This window comes from Thalassophryne amazonica, chromosome 4 (assembly GCF_902500255.1).
Source record: "Thalassophryne amazonica chromosome 4, fThaAma1.1, whole genome shotgun sequence".
Classification (NCBI taxonomy): Eukaryota; Metazoa; Chordata; class Actinopteri; order Batrachoidiformes; family Batrachoididae; genus Thalassophryne; species Thalassophryne amazonica.
The window spans coordinates 133809116-133825642 of NC_047106.1; the positions used below are offsets into that span (position 1 = coordinate 133809116).

Sequence of the window (16527 nt, forward strand, 5' to 3'; positions counted from 1 at the left end):
ATCAAATGCCGTAGTTAAAGCCGGCGCACGGGGGCGTGGTTTGGTTCTGGCTACACCGGGAGTCGTCGAAAAAATTATTCAACATGTCGAATAATTCCGGGAGCGCTCCTGGAGAAGTGGCCTGACGACGGAAACAACGCGAACAATGGCGTTTGATACTTTTAATCGCCATGTCATCCCGCCCCTTCCTGTAGTGCCGCAGTTTACACTGCCGTAATTGGCGGCCGGCATTGTATCCCTAACCAACGGCGTGTAAAACGGCGATAGAGCCCACATCAGCGTCCTCAAAGGCGTTTTAACCGGCGACAGAGGCAGACAAAACGGCGGCACTAGCGGACAGTACGCTGTTCTAAACGCCACCTCCTGGCGTTCCAAACAGCCGATAGGCGGCGATCAGTATAAAAATGCTAGCGCGCTGCATGTAGGTCTCTCACTCGCGGCCAGCTCCAGATATTTTTGCAGAGAAGCTCCAGTATACCTCCTAAAATAAAATTGGCAGCGGCAAGGACTTACCAAGAGGTCTGGTTCAGAAGCAGAGGGTAGCCCTGTGGTGGAAACAAGCAACACGTTGAGGAGGGGAAAAAGAGAGAAAAGAAAAGGCTGAGAGATGAGCTCCCTGTCACTCCCTCCCCCTGCACTGACAGCTGCTTCAGCCTATTATACTCTGGGGGCGGTGCCTATAAGCAAAAGTTCCTGGAGTACCGCAGGATTTGCCTGGATAAATCCAGCGGTACACAGGGCATTATCGGTGGCAGCAGCCATTCTCACACGCGTCTTAACCTGCGATTGTAAAGGATAGAACTAAATATTAACCCCCGTTGCCTGACGTGTGCTGGATGCTACGGCGTAAAAACTCCGCTTTATTCAGCGGATTTAGCAGCGTTTTATCCGCGTATTCTGTGCTAGGACCAATTTTATTCACTTTATACATGCTTCCCTTAGGCAGTATTATTAGACGGCACTGCTTAAATTTTCATTGTTACGCAGATGATACACAGCTTTATCTATCCATGAAGCCAGAGGACACACACCAATTAGCTAAACTGCAGGATTGTCTTACAGACATAAAGACATGGATGACCTCTAATTTCCTGCTTTTAAACTCAGATAAAACTGAAGTTATTGTACTTGGCCCCACAAATCTTAGAAACATGGTGTCTAACCAGATCCTTACTCTGGATGGCATTACCCTGACCTCTATTAATACTGTGAGAAATCTTGGAGTCATTTTTGATCAGGATATGTCATTCAAAGCGCATATTAAACAAATATGTAGGACTGCATTTACAAGCAGATCACAGACATGACACAAAACTAAAGTAATTTCAAATGGCAACTTTCTGGCTTTAAGAAACACTATAAGAAATCAAGAAAAAAATTGTGGCAGTCAGTAATGGTTACTTTTTTAGACCAAGCAGAGGGAAAAAAATATGGAATCACTCAATTCTGAGGAAAAAATTATGGAATCATGAAAAACAAAAGAACGCTCCAACACATCACTAGTATTTTGTTGCACCACCTCTGGCTTTTATAACAGCTTGCAGTCTCTGAGGCATGGACTTAATGAGTGACAAACAGTACTCTTCATCAATCTGGCTCCAACTTTCTCTGATTGCTGTTGCCAGATCAGCTTTGCAGGTTGGAGCCTTGTCATGGACCACTTTCTTCAACTTCCACCAAAGATTTTCAGTTGGATTAAGATCCGGACTATTTGCAGGCCATGACATTGACCATATGTGTCTTTTTGCAAGGAATGTTTTCACAGTTTTTGCTCTATGGCAAGATGCATTATCATCTTGAAAAATGATTTCATCATCCCCAAACATCCTTTCAATTGATGGGATAAGAAAAGTGTCCAAAATATCAATGTAAACTTGTGCATTTATTGATGATGTAATGACAGCCATCTCCCCAGTGCCTTTACCTGACATGCAGCCCCATATCATCAATGACTGTGGAAATTTACATGTTCTCTTCAGGCAGTCATCTTTATAAATCTCATTGGAACGGCATCAAACAAAAGCTCCAGCATCATCACCTTGCCCAATGCAGATTCGGGATTCATCACTGAATATGACTTTCATCCAGTCATCCACAGTCCACGATTGCTTTTCCTTAGCCCATTGTAACCTTGTTTTTTTCTGTTTAGGTGTTAATGATGGCTTTTGCTTAGCTTTTCTGTATGTAAATCCCATTTCCTTTAGGCGGTTTCTTACAGTTCGGTCACAGACATTGACTCCAGTTTCCTCCCATTCATTCCTCATTTGTTTTGTTGTGCATTTTCGATTTTTGAGACATACTGCTTTAAGTTTCCTGTCTTGATGCTTTGATGTCTTCCTTTGTCTACCAGTATGTTTGCCTTTAACAACCTTCCCATGTTGTTTGTATTTGGTCCAGAGTTTAGACACAGCTGACTGTGAACAACACCTCTCCTTTGTTTCAATTGACATCTCTCGTGTTGGAGCCATGATTCATATCAGTCCACTTGGTGCAACAGCTCTCCAAGGTGTGATCACTCCTTTTTAGATGCAGACTAACGAGCAGATCTGATTTGATGCAGGTCTTAGTTTGGGGGAAGAAAATTTACAGGGTGATTCCATAATTTATTCCTCAGAATTGAGTGAGTCCATATTTTTTTCCCTCTGCTTGGTCTAAAAAAGTAACCGTTACTGACTGCCACAATTTTTTTTCTTGATTTCTTATAGTGTTTCTTAAAGCCAGAAAGTTGCCATTTGAAATGACTTTAGTTTTGTGTCATGTCTGTAATCTGCTTTTTTTCTACAAAATTAAACAACTGAATGAACATCCTCCGAGGCCGATGATTCCATAATTATTGCCAGGGGTTGTAGTCCAATGGCCGCGCTAACATTAGTGTCTGGTGGTATATACATAGCTGTGATCATGATAACCGTAAACTCCTGTGGGAGATAAATGGGCCTGCATTTAACAGTCAGATATTCTAAGTCTGGAGAGCAGTGACTTTCCACCGTCACAGTGTTGGTACACCAGTTTCTGTTAACATACACGCAAAGCCCTCCTACCCTGTGCTTACCAGAATCTGATGTTCTGTCATGGCGCTGTGTATTGAAGCCTGCTATCTTGATAGCAGAGTCCGGAAGTGAAGTCTGAAGCCACGTCTCTGTGATGAGCAGAATGCACTCATCCTTCACGGTGTTGTTTACTGTAATCTGTAATCTTAACTCATCCATTTGTTTGCAAGGAATCTTGCATTCGTGAGAAACAGGCTGGGAAGCGGTGGTCGAAGTGGCTGCCTCCTTACTAGTGCGCCAGTTCGGCAGCCTTGCTTCTGCCTTCTTTCTCGACACCGCCTGTGCTTCCTCCTTGCTGGAATAGTAATCCACGGAGAGTCTGGGCTCCTTGCTAGCTCCACCGGAATCTTATGTGTTTTGATGAACTCATTTGTCACTTCTTGTTCACTGCGAAATCCGATCTTAAGAAGATCACGGACACGGATCATGGACACGCCTCAAAAAGTCTTGAAGATACTTGAATGCTGCAGACTCTTTGTCAAGCGCTATGACAAATTGTTTCATGAGACCCAGTTTGATGTGCAGAGGAGGGAACAAAACCTTGTGAAGATCCACCAGTGGCTCATGCTTAATGTTACGGCTTCCAACTGAGAATTCAGTCCTTTCAGGCCCTTGCTTCTGGTGCTAATGTGCTGCCCTATCTCTACTGTCCCAAAGGCAGAGAAAACAGGGAAACTTGGTGAAACCTCCCTGGAGTCCCATCAAAAATGCCGCCATTTTGAAGTCCCCAATGACCTCCCAGCCATACTCATCATAGTTCAAACTTCCAGCAGATATTTCACACTGTAATCCTCCTTGAGATGCACCGAATATCCCTAAGGAAGTGATGGATACTTGTTCCCACTGTGCAGGAGCACAGCCTTCAGGATTCTGGATGAGCTATCAATGAAGAGTCTCCACTCATTTGGATTACATGCAATTCCAATTGCATTGAACAGTCCTGAAATGTCACAACAATAGCTCAAATTCTCTTCCTTGGCAAAGAAGCTAGAGAAAAGTTGGTGACGTTTTCTTTGGCTTGTTACTTGCACACTTTTCTTCCAACAAGTCCCACTGCTTCAGCCTTGAGATCTAAAGATCAGCATTTGACTTTGTCCATCCAAGATCTCTGATGTCATTCAGATCTCCTTGACTTGGGAAGTAAGGATTCCTCTCACAAACTGTATCTGTAATGTCACAGTCCACTTCACTGTTTTCCCCATCCTCTGATTCAGTGCTTTCTTCTTCTGATGGTTGTTTTCTTTCTGGAGGTGAAGGTACAGGAAGTTCAGCACTATGTGGCACCGGTGCAGTGGGAGATGGAATGTCAGGATAAGGAATAGCAGGTGCATTCTTCCCACTTCGGCGTTTGGAAGGATCCACCATGCTGAAGTAGCAGTTAGTTGAGTGGTCAGTGGGTTCATTCCAACTTCATTGCTCTCTTTGTTTAGGTTGTTTAATTGTCTTTGATGAAAGAGTGAAATATTCATGAACAAAGGAGATTCTTTGAACCTCAGTAAATTACTCTCCTGTTCTTGAAAGTTCTTGCTCAATCTGTACAAATGAGGAAAGTTTTCATAAATATAATTGCTTTGTCAACATTGTATTATGTTCAAAATGATGTTTGAGCCCTTTTGACATGATCACAGAAAGAAAATATGATGACTACAACTCTGACAAATGGACTTAACTTTTCCAGAAATGAGTAGTGACCACTCAGTGAATGCAAAAACGGGTTAATTTGTAATTTAATTGTCCTGACCACAAAACCAAAGTTTGGAGGTCAAGACCACTCTTTTCTCTTTTGATTGGTTGTGAAGAAATGGGAAATTATGGTTTTAACCCAGGAACAAGACAAAAGTGAAATTTGTTACTTAGTCAATCGATCCATTGATGTAATGTTCTGGTTGAATTGTTCGTCACTGTAGTAGGTGCAGTTGGGTCAATATTCTGTTCCAGTTCCTGTGCATTGTGTTCAGTGAATTCAAAAGTTCTCAGTTCCAGATGATGATGATCATTTATCCTCTCAGTTAAGTTCTTCATATTGTTTTCAGATGAAGATGACTGAGATCTGTCGCTGTCAGTCATGGTTGTATGTGGATGGTTGTTACCGAATCCTCCAGTTCATGTTGATTATTGGTATTTTTCCAGCTCCTCCGTCTTGTGGCCCATTCAGTTTTATGAATACTTTACAGTTGTTTGTCCATGTGTTCGTTATTTTGCCTTCTTCTTCAGATAGCGTGCTTTTCTGGCCACGTCAGCATTGTATTTTGCTAGATGGTCATTCATGAAAACATTTGTTCCCTTTAAGTTTCTCCTCTGTTTCAGCAGCTCCAACTTGTGTTTCCTGTTAATGAATCTTAGGATGATAGCCGATTTGTTGGTGGCACTTTTCCTGGGCAGCAGGTGACATGTCTCGATGTTCTTACAGTCCAGTTGGATCCCGTTGGACTCCAGGAAACAGAAACTGACGTCCAGTTCTTCAGGCTCTCCTCCAGCAGTGCCGCTCACCGCCCGAGTGTACGTGCAGGGTTTTACCAGGAGCCCTGTGATGATCATGTCATTAATCCAGGTGTACTGCTCCAGGTATGCAACCCTGATCTCCAAAATAGTGATCTGTTTTTCTTTCTCTGCATTCTGGATGTGGAGCGATTTGACCTCCTCGACCAGCTCCAGGATACCTTTCTGCAGCAGCCTCACAGCAGAAATTTCTTCTGCAAGAAAGTCGAGCGACCTTTTAATGTCGTCAACTTCCTCAGCCATGGGGCTTTCTTTGGTCCATGTAGCAGATGTTATTGACAGTCAGCTAAAGATGTTAGCGTGAGTGAACCTTTTCCTCCTGCCCACTGACCTTACCACAATTTACTTGAAAAAACCCATGAATGTTTTTTCACTCAGAAATTCCAAGTAAATTTTACATGAAATAGAATTCTTAAGTAAATTTTACTTGCATATATTATTTTTTTCTAAAAGACTAACTCAAGTAACATTTACTATCAATCATCAATTGAATATTTTCATTGAATTTTACTCTCTTTATTCATAAAAAGTTAAACTTCTCAGCTGTTCCCTTTGTTTTCCCAGCAGATCTGCATGTTGATTTGGCACAAATTCTACACTGGATGACCCTCCTGATGCACCTTCACGTTACATGGAAAAATGCGGCAGAGGTGGGGTTTGAACCAGGAACCTTTTGCACTAAAACCAACTGCACTAACCACTTGGCGTCACCTCAACCTACTGTGGATTGTTGAAAATACTTACATTTGTCAGACAGTGAGACAAAAGAAATTCTGTTTAGAAAAAAAGATGCATCAATGGTTCTTTTATAATGAACACATTCATGAACTAATGATCCAAGATCTGCTGTGGTGACTCCGAGTGAAAACAAGGGAGCAGCCAAAGGGACTTAAGTGGTGGACAAGTGGTTGGTGCACTTGGTTTCAGTGCATATGGTCCCTGGTTCAACCCCCACCCCTGCCACATTTCTCCATGTAACATGGAGGTGCATCAGGAAGGACATCCAGTGAAGAATTTGTTCCAAATCAACATGCAAATCCAAACTGGATCTGCTGTGAAAACAAAGGGAACAGCTGAGAAGTTTTACTTTTTATGAATAAAGACAGTAAAATTCAATTGATTGGGGGGTGGGGGGGGTAAACTCTGGTCGTATCAGGGACATAAATTGTTGATTCGCACAAACAACAAATCTGAAGAGAGTGGTTGTAGTTATTTCAAAAAGTGGTTCAAGCTGCTAAGAGGTTCAGAAACAGTTACAACGCCTGGCAAAAATTATGGAATCACCGGCCTCGGAGGATGTTCATTCAGTTGTTTAATTTTATAGAAAAAAAGCAGATCACAGACATGACACAAAACTAAATTCATTTCAAATGGCAACTTTCTGGCTATAAGAAACACTATAAGAAATCAGGAAAAAAAAATTGTGGCAGTCAGTAACGGTTATTTTTTTACACCAAGCAGAGGGAAAAAATGTGGACTCACTCAATTCTGAGGAATAAATTATGGAATCACCCTGTAAATTTTCATCCCCAAAACTATTACCTGCATCAAATCAGATCTGCTCGTTAGTCTGCATCTAAAAAGGAATGATCACACCTTGGAGAGCTGTTGCACCAAGTGGACTGACTTGAATCATGGCTCCAACACGAGAGATGTTAATTGAAACAAAGGAGAGGATTATCAAACTCTTAAAAGAGGGTAAATCATCACGCAATGTTGCAAAAGATGTTGGTTGTTCACAGTCAGCTGTGTCTAAACTCTGGACCAAATACAAACAACATGGGAAGGTTGTTAAAGGCAAACATACTGGTAGACCAAGGAAGACATCAAAGCGTCAAGACAGAAAACTTAAAGCAATATGTCTCAAAAATTGAAAATGCACAACAAAACAAATGAGGAACGAATGGAAGGAAACTGGAGTCAACGTCTGTGATCGAACTGTAAGAAACCGCCTAAAGGAAATGGGATTTACATACAGAAAAGCTAAACAAAAGCCATCATTAACACCTAAACAGAAAAAAACAAGGTTACAATGGGCTAAGGAAAAGCAATCGTGGACTGTGGATGACTGGATGAAAGTCATATTCAGTGATGAATCTCGAACCTGCATTGGGCAAGGTGATGATGCTGGAGCTTTTGTTTGGTGCCGTTCCAATGAGATTTATAAAGATGACTGCCTGAAGAGAACATGTAAATTTCCACAGTCATTGATGATATGGGGCTGCATGTTAGGTAAAGGCACTGGGGAGATGGCTGTCATTACATCATCAATAAATGCACAAGTTTACGTTGATATTTTGGACACTTTTCTTATCCCATCAATTGAAGGATGTTTGGGGATGACAAAATCATTTTTCAAGATGATAATGCATCTTGCCATAGAGCAAAAACTGTGAAAACATTCCTTGCAAAAAGACACATAGGGTCAATGTCATGGCCTGCAATAGTCTGGATCTTAATCCAATTGAAATCTTTGGTGGAAGTTGAAGAAAATGGTCCATGACAAGGCTCCAACCTGCAAAGCTGATCTGGCAACAGCAATCAGAGAAAGTTGGAGCCAGATTGATGAAGAGTACTGTTTGTCACTCATTAAGTCCATGCCTCAGAGACTGCAAGCTGTTATAAAAGCCAGAGGTGGTGCAACAAAATACTAGTGATGTGTTGGAGCGTTCTTTTGTTTTTCATGATTCCATATTTTTTTCTCTCTGCTTGGTCTAAAAAAGTAACCGTTACTGACTGCCACAATTTTTTTTCCTGATTTCTTATAGTGTTTCTTAAAGCCAGAAAGTTGCCATTTGAAATGACTTTAGTTTTGTGTCATGTCTGTGATCTGCTTTTTTTCTACAAAATTAAACAACTGAATGAACATCCTCCGAGGCCGGTGATTCCATAATTTTTGCCAGGAGTTGTACTTTTCACAGCCAAGGTTTAAGTGTTTTATATATATATATATATATATATATATATATATATACACTCAACAAAATATAAACACAACACTTTGGTGTTGCTCCCATTTTGTATGAGATGAACTCAAAGACTAAAAACTTTTTCCACATACACAATACCATTTCCCTCAAATATTGTTCGCAAACCAGTCTACATCTGTGATAGTGAGCACTTCTCCTTTGCTGAGATAATCCATCCCACCTCACAGGTGTGCCATATCAAGATGCTGATTAGACACCATGATTAGTGCACAGGTGTGCCTTAGACTGCCCACAATAAAAGGCCACTCTGAAAGGTGCAGTTTTATCACACAGCACAATGCCACAGATGTCGCAAGATTTGAGGGAGTGTGCAATTGGCATGCTGACAGCAGGAATGTCAACCAGAACTGTTGCTTGTGTATTGAATGTTCATTTCCCCACCATAAGCCGTCTCCAAAGGCGTTTCAGAGAATTTGGCAGTACATCCAACCAGCCTCACAACCGCAGACCACGTGTAACCACACCAGCCCAGGACCTCCACATCCAGCATGTTCACCTCCAAGATCGCCTGAGACCAGCCACTCGGACAGCTGCTGAAACAATCGGTTTGCATAACCAAAGAATTTCTGCACAAACTGTCAGAAACCGTCTCAGGGAAGCTCATCTGCATGCTCGTCGTCTTCATCGGGGTCTTGACCTGACTCCAGTTCGTCGTCGTAACCGACTTGAGTGGGCAAATGCTCACATTCGCTGGTGTTTGGCACGTTGGAGAGGTGTTCTCTTCACAGATGAATCCCGGTTCACACTGTTCAGGGCAGATGGCAGACAGCGTGTGTGGCATCGCGTGGGTGAGCGGTTTTCTGATGTCAATGTTGTGGATCGAGTGGCCCATGGTGGCGGTGGGGTTATGGTATGGGCAGGTGTCTGTTATGGACGAAGAACACAGGTGCATTTTATTGATGGCATTTTGAATGCACAGAGATACTGTGATGAGATCCTGAGGCCCATTGTTGTGCCACATCCAAGAACATCACCTCATGTTGCAGCAGGATAATGCACGGCCCCATGTTGCAAGGATCTGTACACAATTCTTGGAAGCTGAAAATGTCCCAGTTCTTGCATGGCCGTCATACTCACCGGACATGTTACCCATTGAGCATGTTTGGGATGCTCTGGACCGGCATATACGACAGCGTGTACCAGTTCCTGCCAATATCCAGCAACTTCGCACAGCCATTGAAGAGGAGTGGACCAACATTCCACAGGCCACAATTGACAACCTGATCAACTCTATGTGAAGGAGATGTGTTGCACTGCATGAGGCAAATGGTGGTCACACCAGATACTGACTGGTATCCCCCCCCCCCCTCCCCAATAAAACGAAACTGCACCTTTCAGAGTGGCCTTTTATTGTGGGCAGTCTAAGGCACACCTGTGCACTAATCATGGTGTCTAATCAGCATCTTGATATGGCACACCTGTGAGGTGGGATGGATTATCTCAGCAAAGGAGAAGTGCTCACTATCACAGATTTAGACTGGTTTGCGAACAATATTTGAGGGAAATGGTGATATTGTGTATGTGGAAAAAGTTTTAGATCTTTGAGTTCATGTCATACAAAATGGGAGCAAAACCAAAAGTGTTGTGTTTATATTTTTGTTGAGTGTATATATATAATTTTAATTTTAATTTTATATTTTGTGATGAAACTGGGGGGCAGATAAAAGACAAAGATAATTTCATGGTATTCTATTATTATATTCATGACAACATAAAATTATGACATAAAGTTATGGCAGGTTCGTTTTCAGAGACTTATAGAATAAAACAATGATCAAAAATCTGATTGTCACATTATTCGTTAATAAAAGTATTTGTTGGTGCTTAGCTTGACAAAGCGGTTTGTCCTGCTTTCCCCAGGCTCTGGAGGTGATCTGACAGCTGAAGGAGTCGATGCAGATCCAGAGGGCCCACATGAGGCTGCGGCTGATTCTGCCAGCTAAGGAGGGCAAGAGGCTGAAGGAGAAACTCAAACCGCTCCTGACCATGATGGAGAGTGAAGACTTTGATGAGGAGCTGGAAACAGTGAGAGACAGATGTTTTGAGGTCACAGTGCTTCAATATAGGTTTTAAATCTCAGTGAACCCCATCTTGAACCCTGTGCACAGAGTTCAAGATGAGGTTTTTCCATCTGTACCAACGAGCCACCAGAAGAATCACTTCTTCCTGCTGTCAGACTGAGTTTTCACCGTCACTGTCCCAGTTTTTCTACTTCATTTAATTAAACCAATAAAGTATATTTTGTCAAAATAATTCATTTTGCCCTCCAGCAATTAAATATGAAACAGTTCTGTTCTTCTTTTTAATTCTCTATAACTTGCCAACAGCCACAGAGTGAATTTGAATGTAATTAAAAATGTAAATGTGGCACCAGTTTTTTTTTTTTTATTGGGGTAGGACTGTTTCAGCAGACTGACAGATGTCTATCTTCAGTTTTTGACCAGCTTTTTCATGTGAAATGCTGATAGTCACCCCAAAGTTTTGCACAGTGATTCCTTCATGGACACCACATAGATACAAAGAAGTTGTCCAGTCGAATACACTGTAAAAAAAATCTTGTCAAATTTACGGTGAAAAACTGGCAGCTGTGGTTGCCATTTTTTTCACCGTAAAAAATACATTGATATTGTATATGGCTTCACGGTAAGGTATATTAACACTTGTAAAAACAACAGTTTTAAAATGTTCCAATAAAGATGAGTTACTGTTAAAATAATGGTGAAATTGTATATAGGCTCATGGTATAGCTGTACAATTCACAATGTAACCCTGTTGCTTTTTAAGTGAAATACTATCCATTCCACAGCATTTATTGTCCTATTTTATGGTCAGTTTCTGTTAAAACAGCACAATTATTTATGCCTTGATGGTATGACTGTTCAATTCATAGTATAAACCCTTTGCTTTTAAGGTGAATTTCTATCCATTCCACATAATTTATTACTCCATTTTATGGTTTATTCCTGCTAAAAACAGCACAAAAATGTATCGGAAGTTATAGATAATCGATAAATTCCAGTGTTTTTTCTGGTACATTTGCAATTACTAAAAAGCTGAAATTGACTTTTAACACAATCGCTTTTGAAAGCATCAAAAGCGACAAAAGACCCAAAGAATGAGATAGTTTTTCCATGTTTGACCATACTGCCCTCTGTAGGAAGCTGCACAAACAAATCCTGAGAACATCCACAAAATCAGCTCTCTACTAATCATAATACTCCGGTCAGGCGGAGGTCTTGAAAAATAAAGTCATACTAACTTATGGTTTTGTGAAAATACTGATAGAATAACTCCATTAATGTCAATTCTGTCATTTGTACAAAGTTAAAATATAACATATATCGTTTAATGTTGAATAATGCACTAATTCTGAGGTTTTGTAACAAACACAGACCGCAAAAGTGTAAAAGTGCCTCTGCTAAACACTGATTGGTTCTTAAAAATTAGCACATTGCTTTAAAACGAAAACATATATCTGATATTTTCACTTTATAAAACATCAGACATGACAGTAATTTTAAATAACTTGTCCAAAATGAGTAGGTTAAAATTTGAACCATAAGTTAAAAATGTATGCCTCTGGATGACTTGGGTGATATTCCGTGAATAATACAGTAATGTGCTATTTTTAATATGACTGTCCAGTGCTGTCACCATTTCAGCTTTTCACCATATATTTCACATGTTAAAACAATTAAAAATAACATTTTTGACAGTTTGTAAATTTATGGCAATTCAATGTTTATTACACACTACAACACTACTACACTACTACAACAATAAGCTTCTTCTTGCTTTACAGTTTATTCCTGTTGCCATTTCACAGTTTTTCACTGTAATTCTTTACAGTGTATAAAGCTGGTGGACGAAACAATATTATCAAGAATATTATGAAAAAAATGTCCATCATATTTGTTTTAAATATGAGGTGTTTTGTATTTAAACCTATTCTTCACCTTTTGCAGATTAACAATAGTAATACATCGTGACATGATGCATATAGTTTGTCATAGAAACAAGGTGGTTTGGACCCGTTTATTTTGGGTGTGTGCACCACCTAGTGGACATTTTAAAATACTGCAAGGAATTTGGTTCCAGCTGTTGGATGCAAACATCCATCAATTTTCTAAACCCGCTGATTCTGCGAAACAAACAAAACTCTTCATATGTGATGATGAAAATGACAAAAAAATGCCCTTAGAAATAGTGGACACACAGCCAGCAAATGTCACTTTACAAACAAAGATTCACCAGGATGCAACAATGCATGTGTACGAATGTATTCAATAACAAATATTTCTGCATAATTCCGTATGTATCTAACCCAGCATGTGTGGAGGTGATGGAAACAATGACAGTAAGGATGATAAAAATAACTTGGTTGAATTTCATTTGGAAATAAAACATACAAACATTTGTGGTGTTTGTGTTTGTGCTGCTGCCAGTGTGTCAGGGTCACCACAGTGGAACCCGGACAGACTCTGCTTCACTTCAGAGATGTGACCTGATCAGGTGCACACAAAGCGGCACTGCTGCAGTAAAACACACAGAAACATACAAATCCAACATCACCAAGGAAAAAAGACATATTTCCTTTGTCGTCCACAACATGTACAATAAAAATGATAAAGGGAAAATGTAACAATTATAAATAAGTACAGGAGATTTAACAAAATAATATAAACTATATGTCAGTACACATTAATATAATTAAACTACAAAAACAGAAAAGGAATCAGCTTAAATACAGTATCACCTGGTATTTTAAAACAGGCACTAAATGAATGGAACATTTAACTGTATAGTACATAATTAAAGTGCACATATATATATATATATATATACACACATATATATATATATATATATATATATATATATATATATATATATATATATATATATATGTGTGTGTGTGTGTGTGTATTAGCTAGAAAAGTTTAAATTTCTAATAATAAATGCGACCAAAACCTAATAAATGGTTAATTTCAGGTCAGTTTGGTTTATAAATCTCAAGTTAGAGTCAAAACCAAACCAGATAATTAAACCTGCTCCGAGCTGCTCTCGTTGGAGCGACAACACACAGAATGTGACTCTTTCAGTGCAGCTTCTTGTTGTGACTTTAACACGAAGTTAACACCCAAGTCTTTCATCACCAACTGTAAATGGTCATTAAAACATTACAATCATATCTTTCTGAACTCTTCCGCATCAAACTCCATCATGTCAATGTTTACATTGTGCTTGAGCAATAACAGGGGAAGTTGCTCATAAAGTTTAAGCTTCTTAAATATTTATTACGGCCACTTTTAAAACTTCAGTTATCTTTATAATTTTATGACTGGTAAATTTCAGAATGAATGTAGATGAGATATACTCATGATCAATTATCTGGGAACTACTTTTAGCGCAGGAATTCATCAAGCACGTCGGCGGCGGGCGCGTATTGACACAGAACACTCAGAAACTGGAGAGTTGTTCGGCCATAACGAGAGCATCCACTTTTAGCTTGTCGTAAACTAAGCTTGTGGCGCTCGTGAGAGTGTGGGCCAGTCGAGGCATTACGAATTCTCGCCTTCGGATTCGACACTTCGCCGAAAAAGACGCAGATTCACTCCATCCCATTTGAAGCTTTTGGTTTTTTTGTTTTCCATCCCATTCGAAGCGGCACAGCACTCTGTATGACGTCACAGCGGCAGTTTTTTTTTTTTTTTTGCTGTGCTGAAACTGTCTTTGTGACGTCATCCAAGGCTTTGTGCTTAAAGTGACTTATATGTGGTCAGTTGTGGACTTTCAGCTGTTGGCAGTCAGTCAGTCAGTGTGTAGCTGCAGTTTGAGTGAATCTTGGACAAAATCTACCTGAACTCTAACAGCACAATCTCTTCCTCACTGAAAACTTGGTGCTAACTGAGTCAAAAATATTTCATTTTCAAGTTCGGATTAGAGTCGACCACGAGCTTGTAAGAGCGTGCACGTTTGGTCAGAGAGTACACAGCAGGCCAGGTCATGGAGCGGCAGCTGGAGCTGGCGGCTTTGGTTCTGGGCCTCACCGGGTGGCTCTGTGCCGTTCTGACGCGCTGCCTCGCTCTGTGGAACGTCAGCGGCACCCTGGACAACACCACAGCCACTCTGCCTGTCTACTGGGACGGGGTGTGGCTGGAATGGGACCACTGGGACTTCGGCCATGATGGGAGCCTGCACTGCTCCTTCTACAAGTCCCTCATGTCTCTGTCTGGGAGCTTTCGTACGTGGAGAGCGCTCATCATGGCTGCCATCGGAGCCGGGGCCTTGGCTGTGGTGACGGGTACAGTCGGGGCCGTGTTCTTCCCCAAGAGGGGCCAGATCAAGGTGCTTTCTGGTGCTCTCTTTGTGCTGTGTGCGATCCTGCTGCTGGTTCCCGTGACGTGGACGTGCCATCACACCAGTCAGCCACTGGAGAGCGCTGTTCTGCTGCGGCGAACCTGGGGTCCGGCGCTGTACCTCGGCTGGACCTCCTTTGCCCTGATGCTGATGGGGGGCACGTTTCTGGCCTCCAGTTGGTGCACTTTTAAAACTGAAGTGCAGCAGGTGGACCAGAGCACGGACCTGAACGTTTAGGAGGACGTGAACCCACAACCAGCATGAGCTCTGATCACAACCCCTCTGATGTGGAACTCAAGAACTGGATTATTTACAGCAGATTTTATTTGTTATTTTTCTAAGAGAACTGAACTCCAAAAATGTAAAGGACTTGTTGTTAGATCATAATTTTACAAATCTGACTCAGTGAAAGAGTCTCTGAAACATCTTGTTTTGAATCATATTTGAGATTAAACAATTTTTGATTCACCAAAACATTTTCATGCTGCTTTATTTGTAAAAGATGTAACACTTCACCACACGAGTAAAATACTCTCATTTCAACAAATCTCTCCTTATTTTTCACTTGTTCCATTGATAGATTGTTTTTCTTACTTCTTACACAGAAAAACCTTTTGTTTTCATATAAAAACTGGGAGTTATAAAGTTAATTAAATGCACCATAAAAACTTTTTTCTTGTACAAAAAACAGTCTCAGTTCCTGTCATGGGTCTTTCACAGTGCACGTGTTTAATTCCCTGAACACATGCACTGAATGGCCCTTCAGACTGTGTGCACAGTCACATGCATGATCTCCACTGTCATAATTTAATATAAATGGTCCGAAACTCGTCTTTAATAACAGCGGAGGAGCCAAAAGGTTCTTGATCTCTGGGGGTATTTCATGTGTGGAAAAACCGACTTTGTAATAAATATGAATAACTTGAGCACTGTGCTCGTTATTAAGACTAATTTTAAAATTTCTGCCCCGTCTTCCTGGAATGATGTGCAGATGACACATCTTGTATCTTTGGGTAAATTTAAGGTGATTATAAAAGACAGAAATCAGCTCGATTGGATCTTGTGACGTCACTGTGTAATCATGAAATTCCACTCGTTTTTCTGTAATGTGAAAATGGTGACTGTATTTTGTTTTGTGTGTTTGCTGTAATTTGTTTTGTGCTGCCAGCTCACTCTGAAAAAGAGGTTTTAAATCTCAATGAGTTTTTACCTGGTTAAATAAAGGACATTGATTGATTGATTGATTGATTGATTGATGAGGTGAGGGGTGAGGTTTGAACCAAGAACCTTCTGTACTGAAACCAAGCACACAAACCACTTGGCCACCACCCCCACATTAACCATCGTATGGAAAAATGCTGACCAAAGTCAAGCTTGAAAAAAAAAACCCAACTGTGTTTTTCTGCACTGGTTCTTCTGTCATGTTTGCTGATAATATAAGCTTCAGGGATGACTGGTCACTAGAGGGCGATAACGCACTGTCCCTTCAAAATATTGAGAAAAGCAGCATAATTAATGAATCAGAAATAAGTTGGTTTGCTCAGCGTCAGAGTATTTGAGTGCCTGTCAGAGTCAGTCTGCATTGTGTTACAACACGTCATTACAAGTGTTTTCATTCAATCTGACTT

At 40.7% G+C, this 16527-nt stretch overlaps 1 protein-coding gene across 1 annotated transcript; it reads left to right on the forward strand.

Annotated features, from left to right (window-relative positions):
- The first annotated feature begins 14542 nt into the window (after positions 1-14542).
- LOC117509042 (claudin-3-like) lies at positions 14543-15136 on the forward strand. Its single transcript, XM_034168855.1, has one exon. The coding sequence runs from the start codon at positions 14546-14548 to the stop codon at positions 15134-15136; it is 591 nt and encodes a 196-aa protein (XP_034024746.1). The 5' UTR covers positions 14543-14545.
- The last annotated feature ends 1391 nt before the right edge of the window (positions 15137-16527 follow it).

Excerpts from the sequence above, each read along its gene's own strand:
- LOC117509042 (XM_034168855.1), top strand. The coding sequence starts at position 14,546 with ATGGAGCGGCAGCTGGAGCTGGCGGCTTTGGTTCTGGGCCTCACCGGG.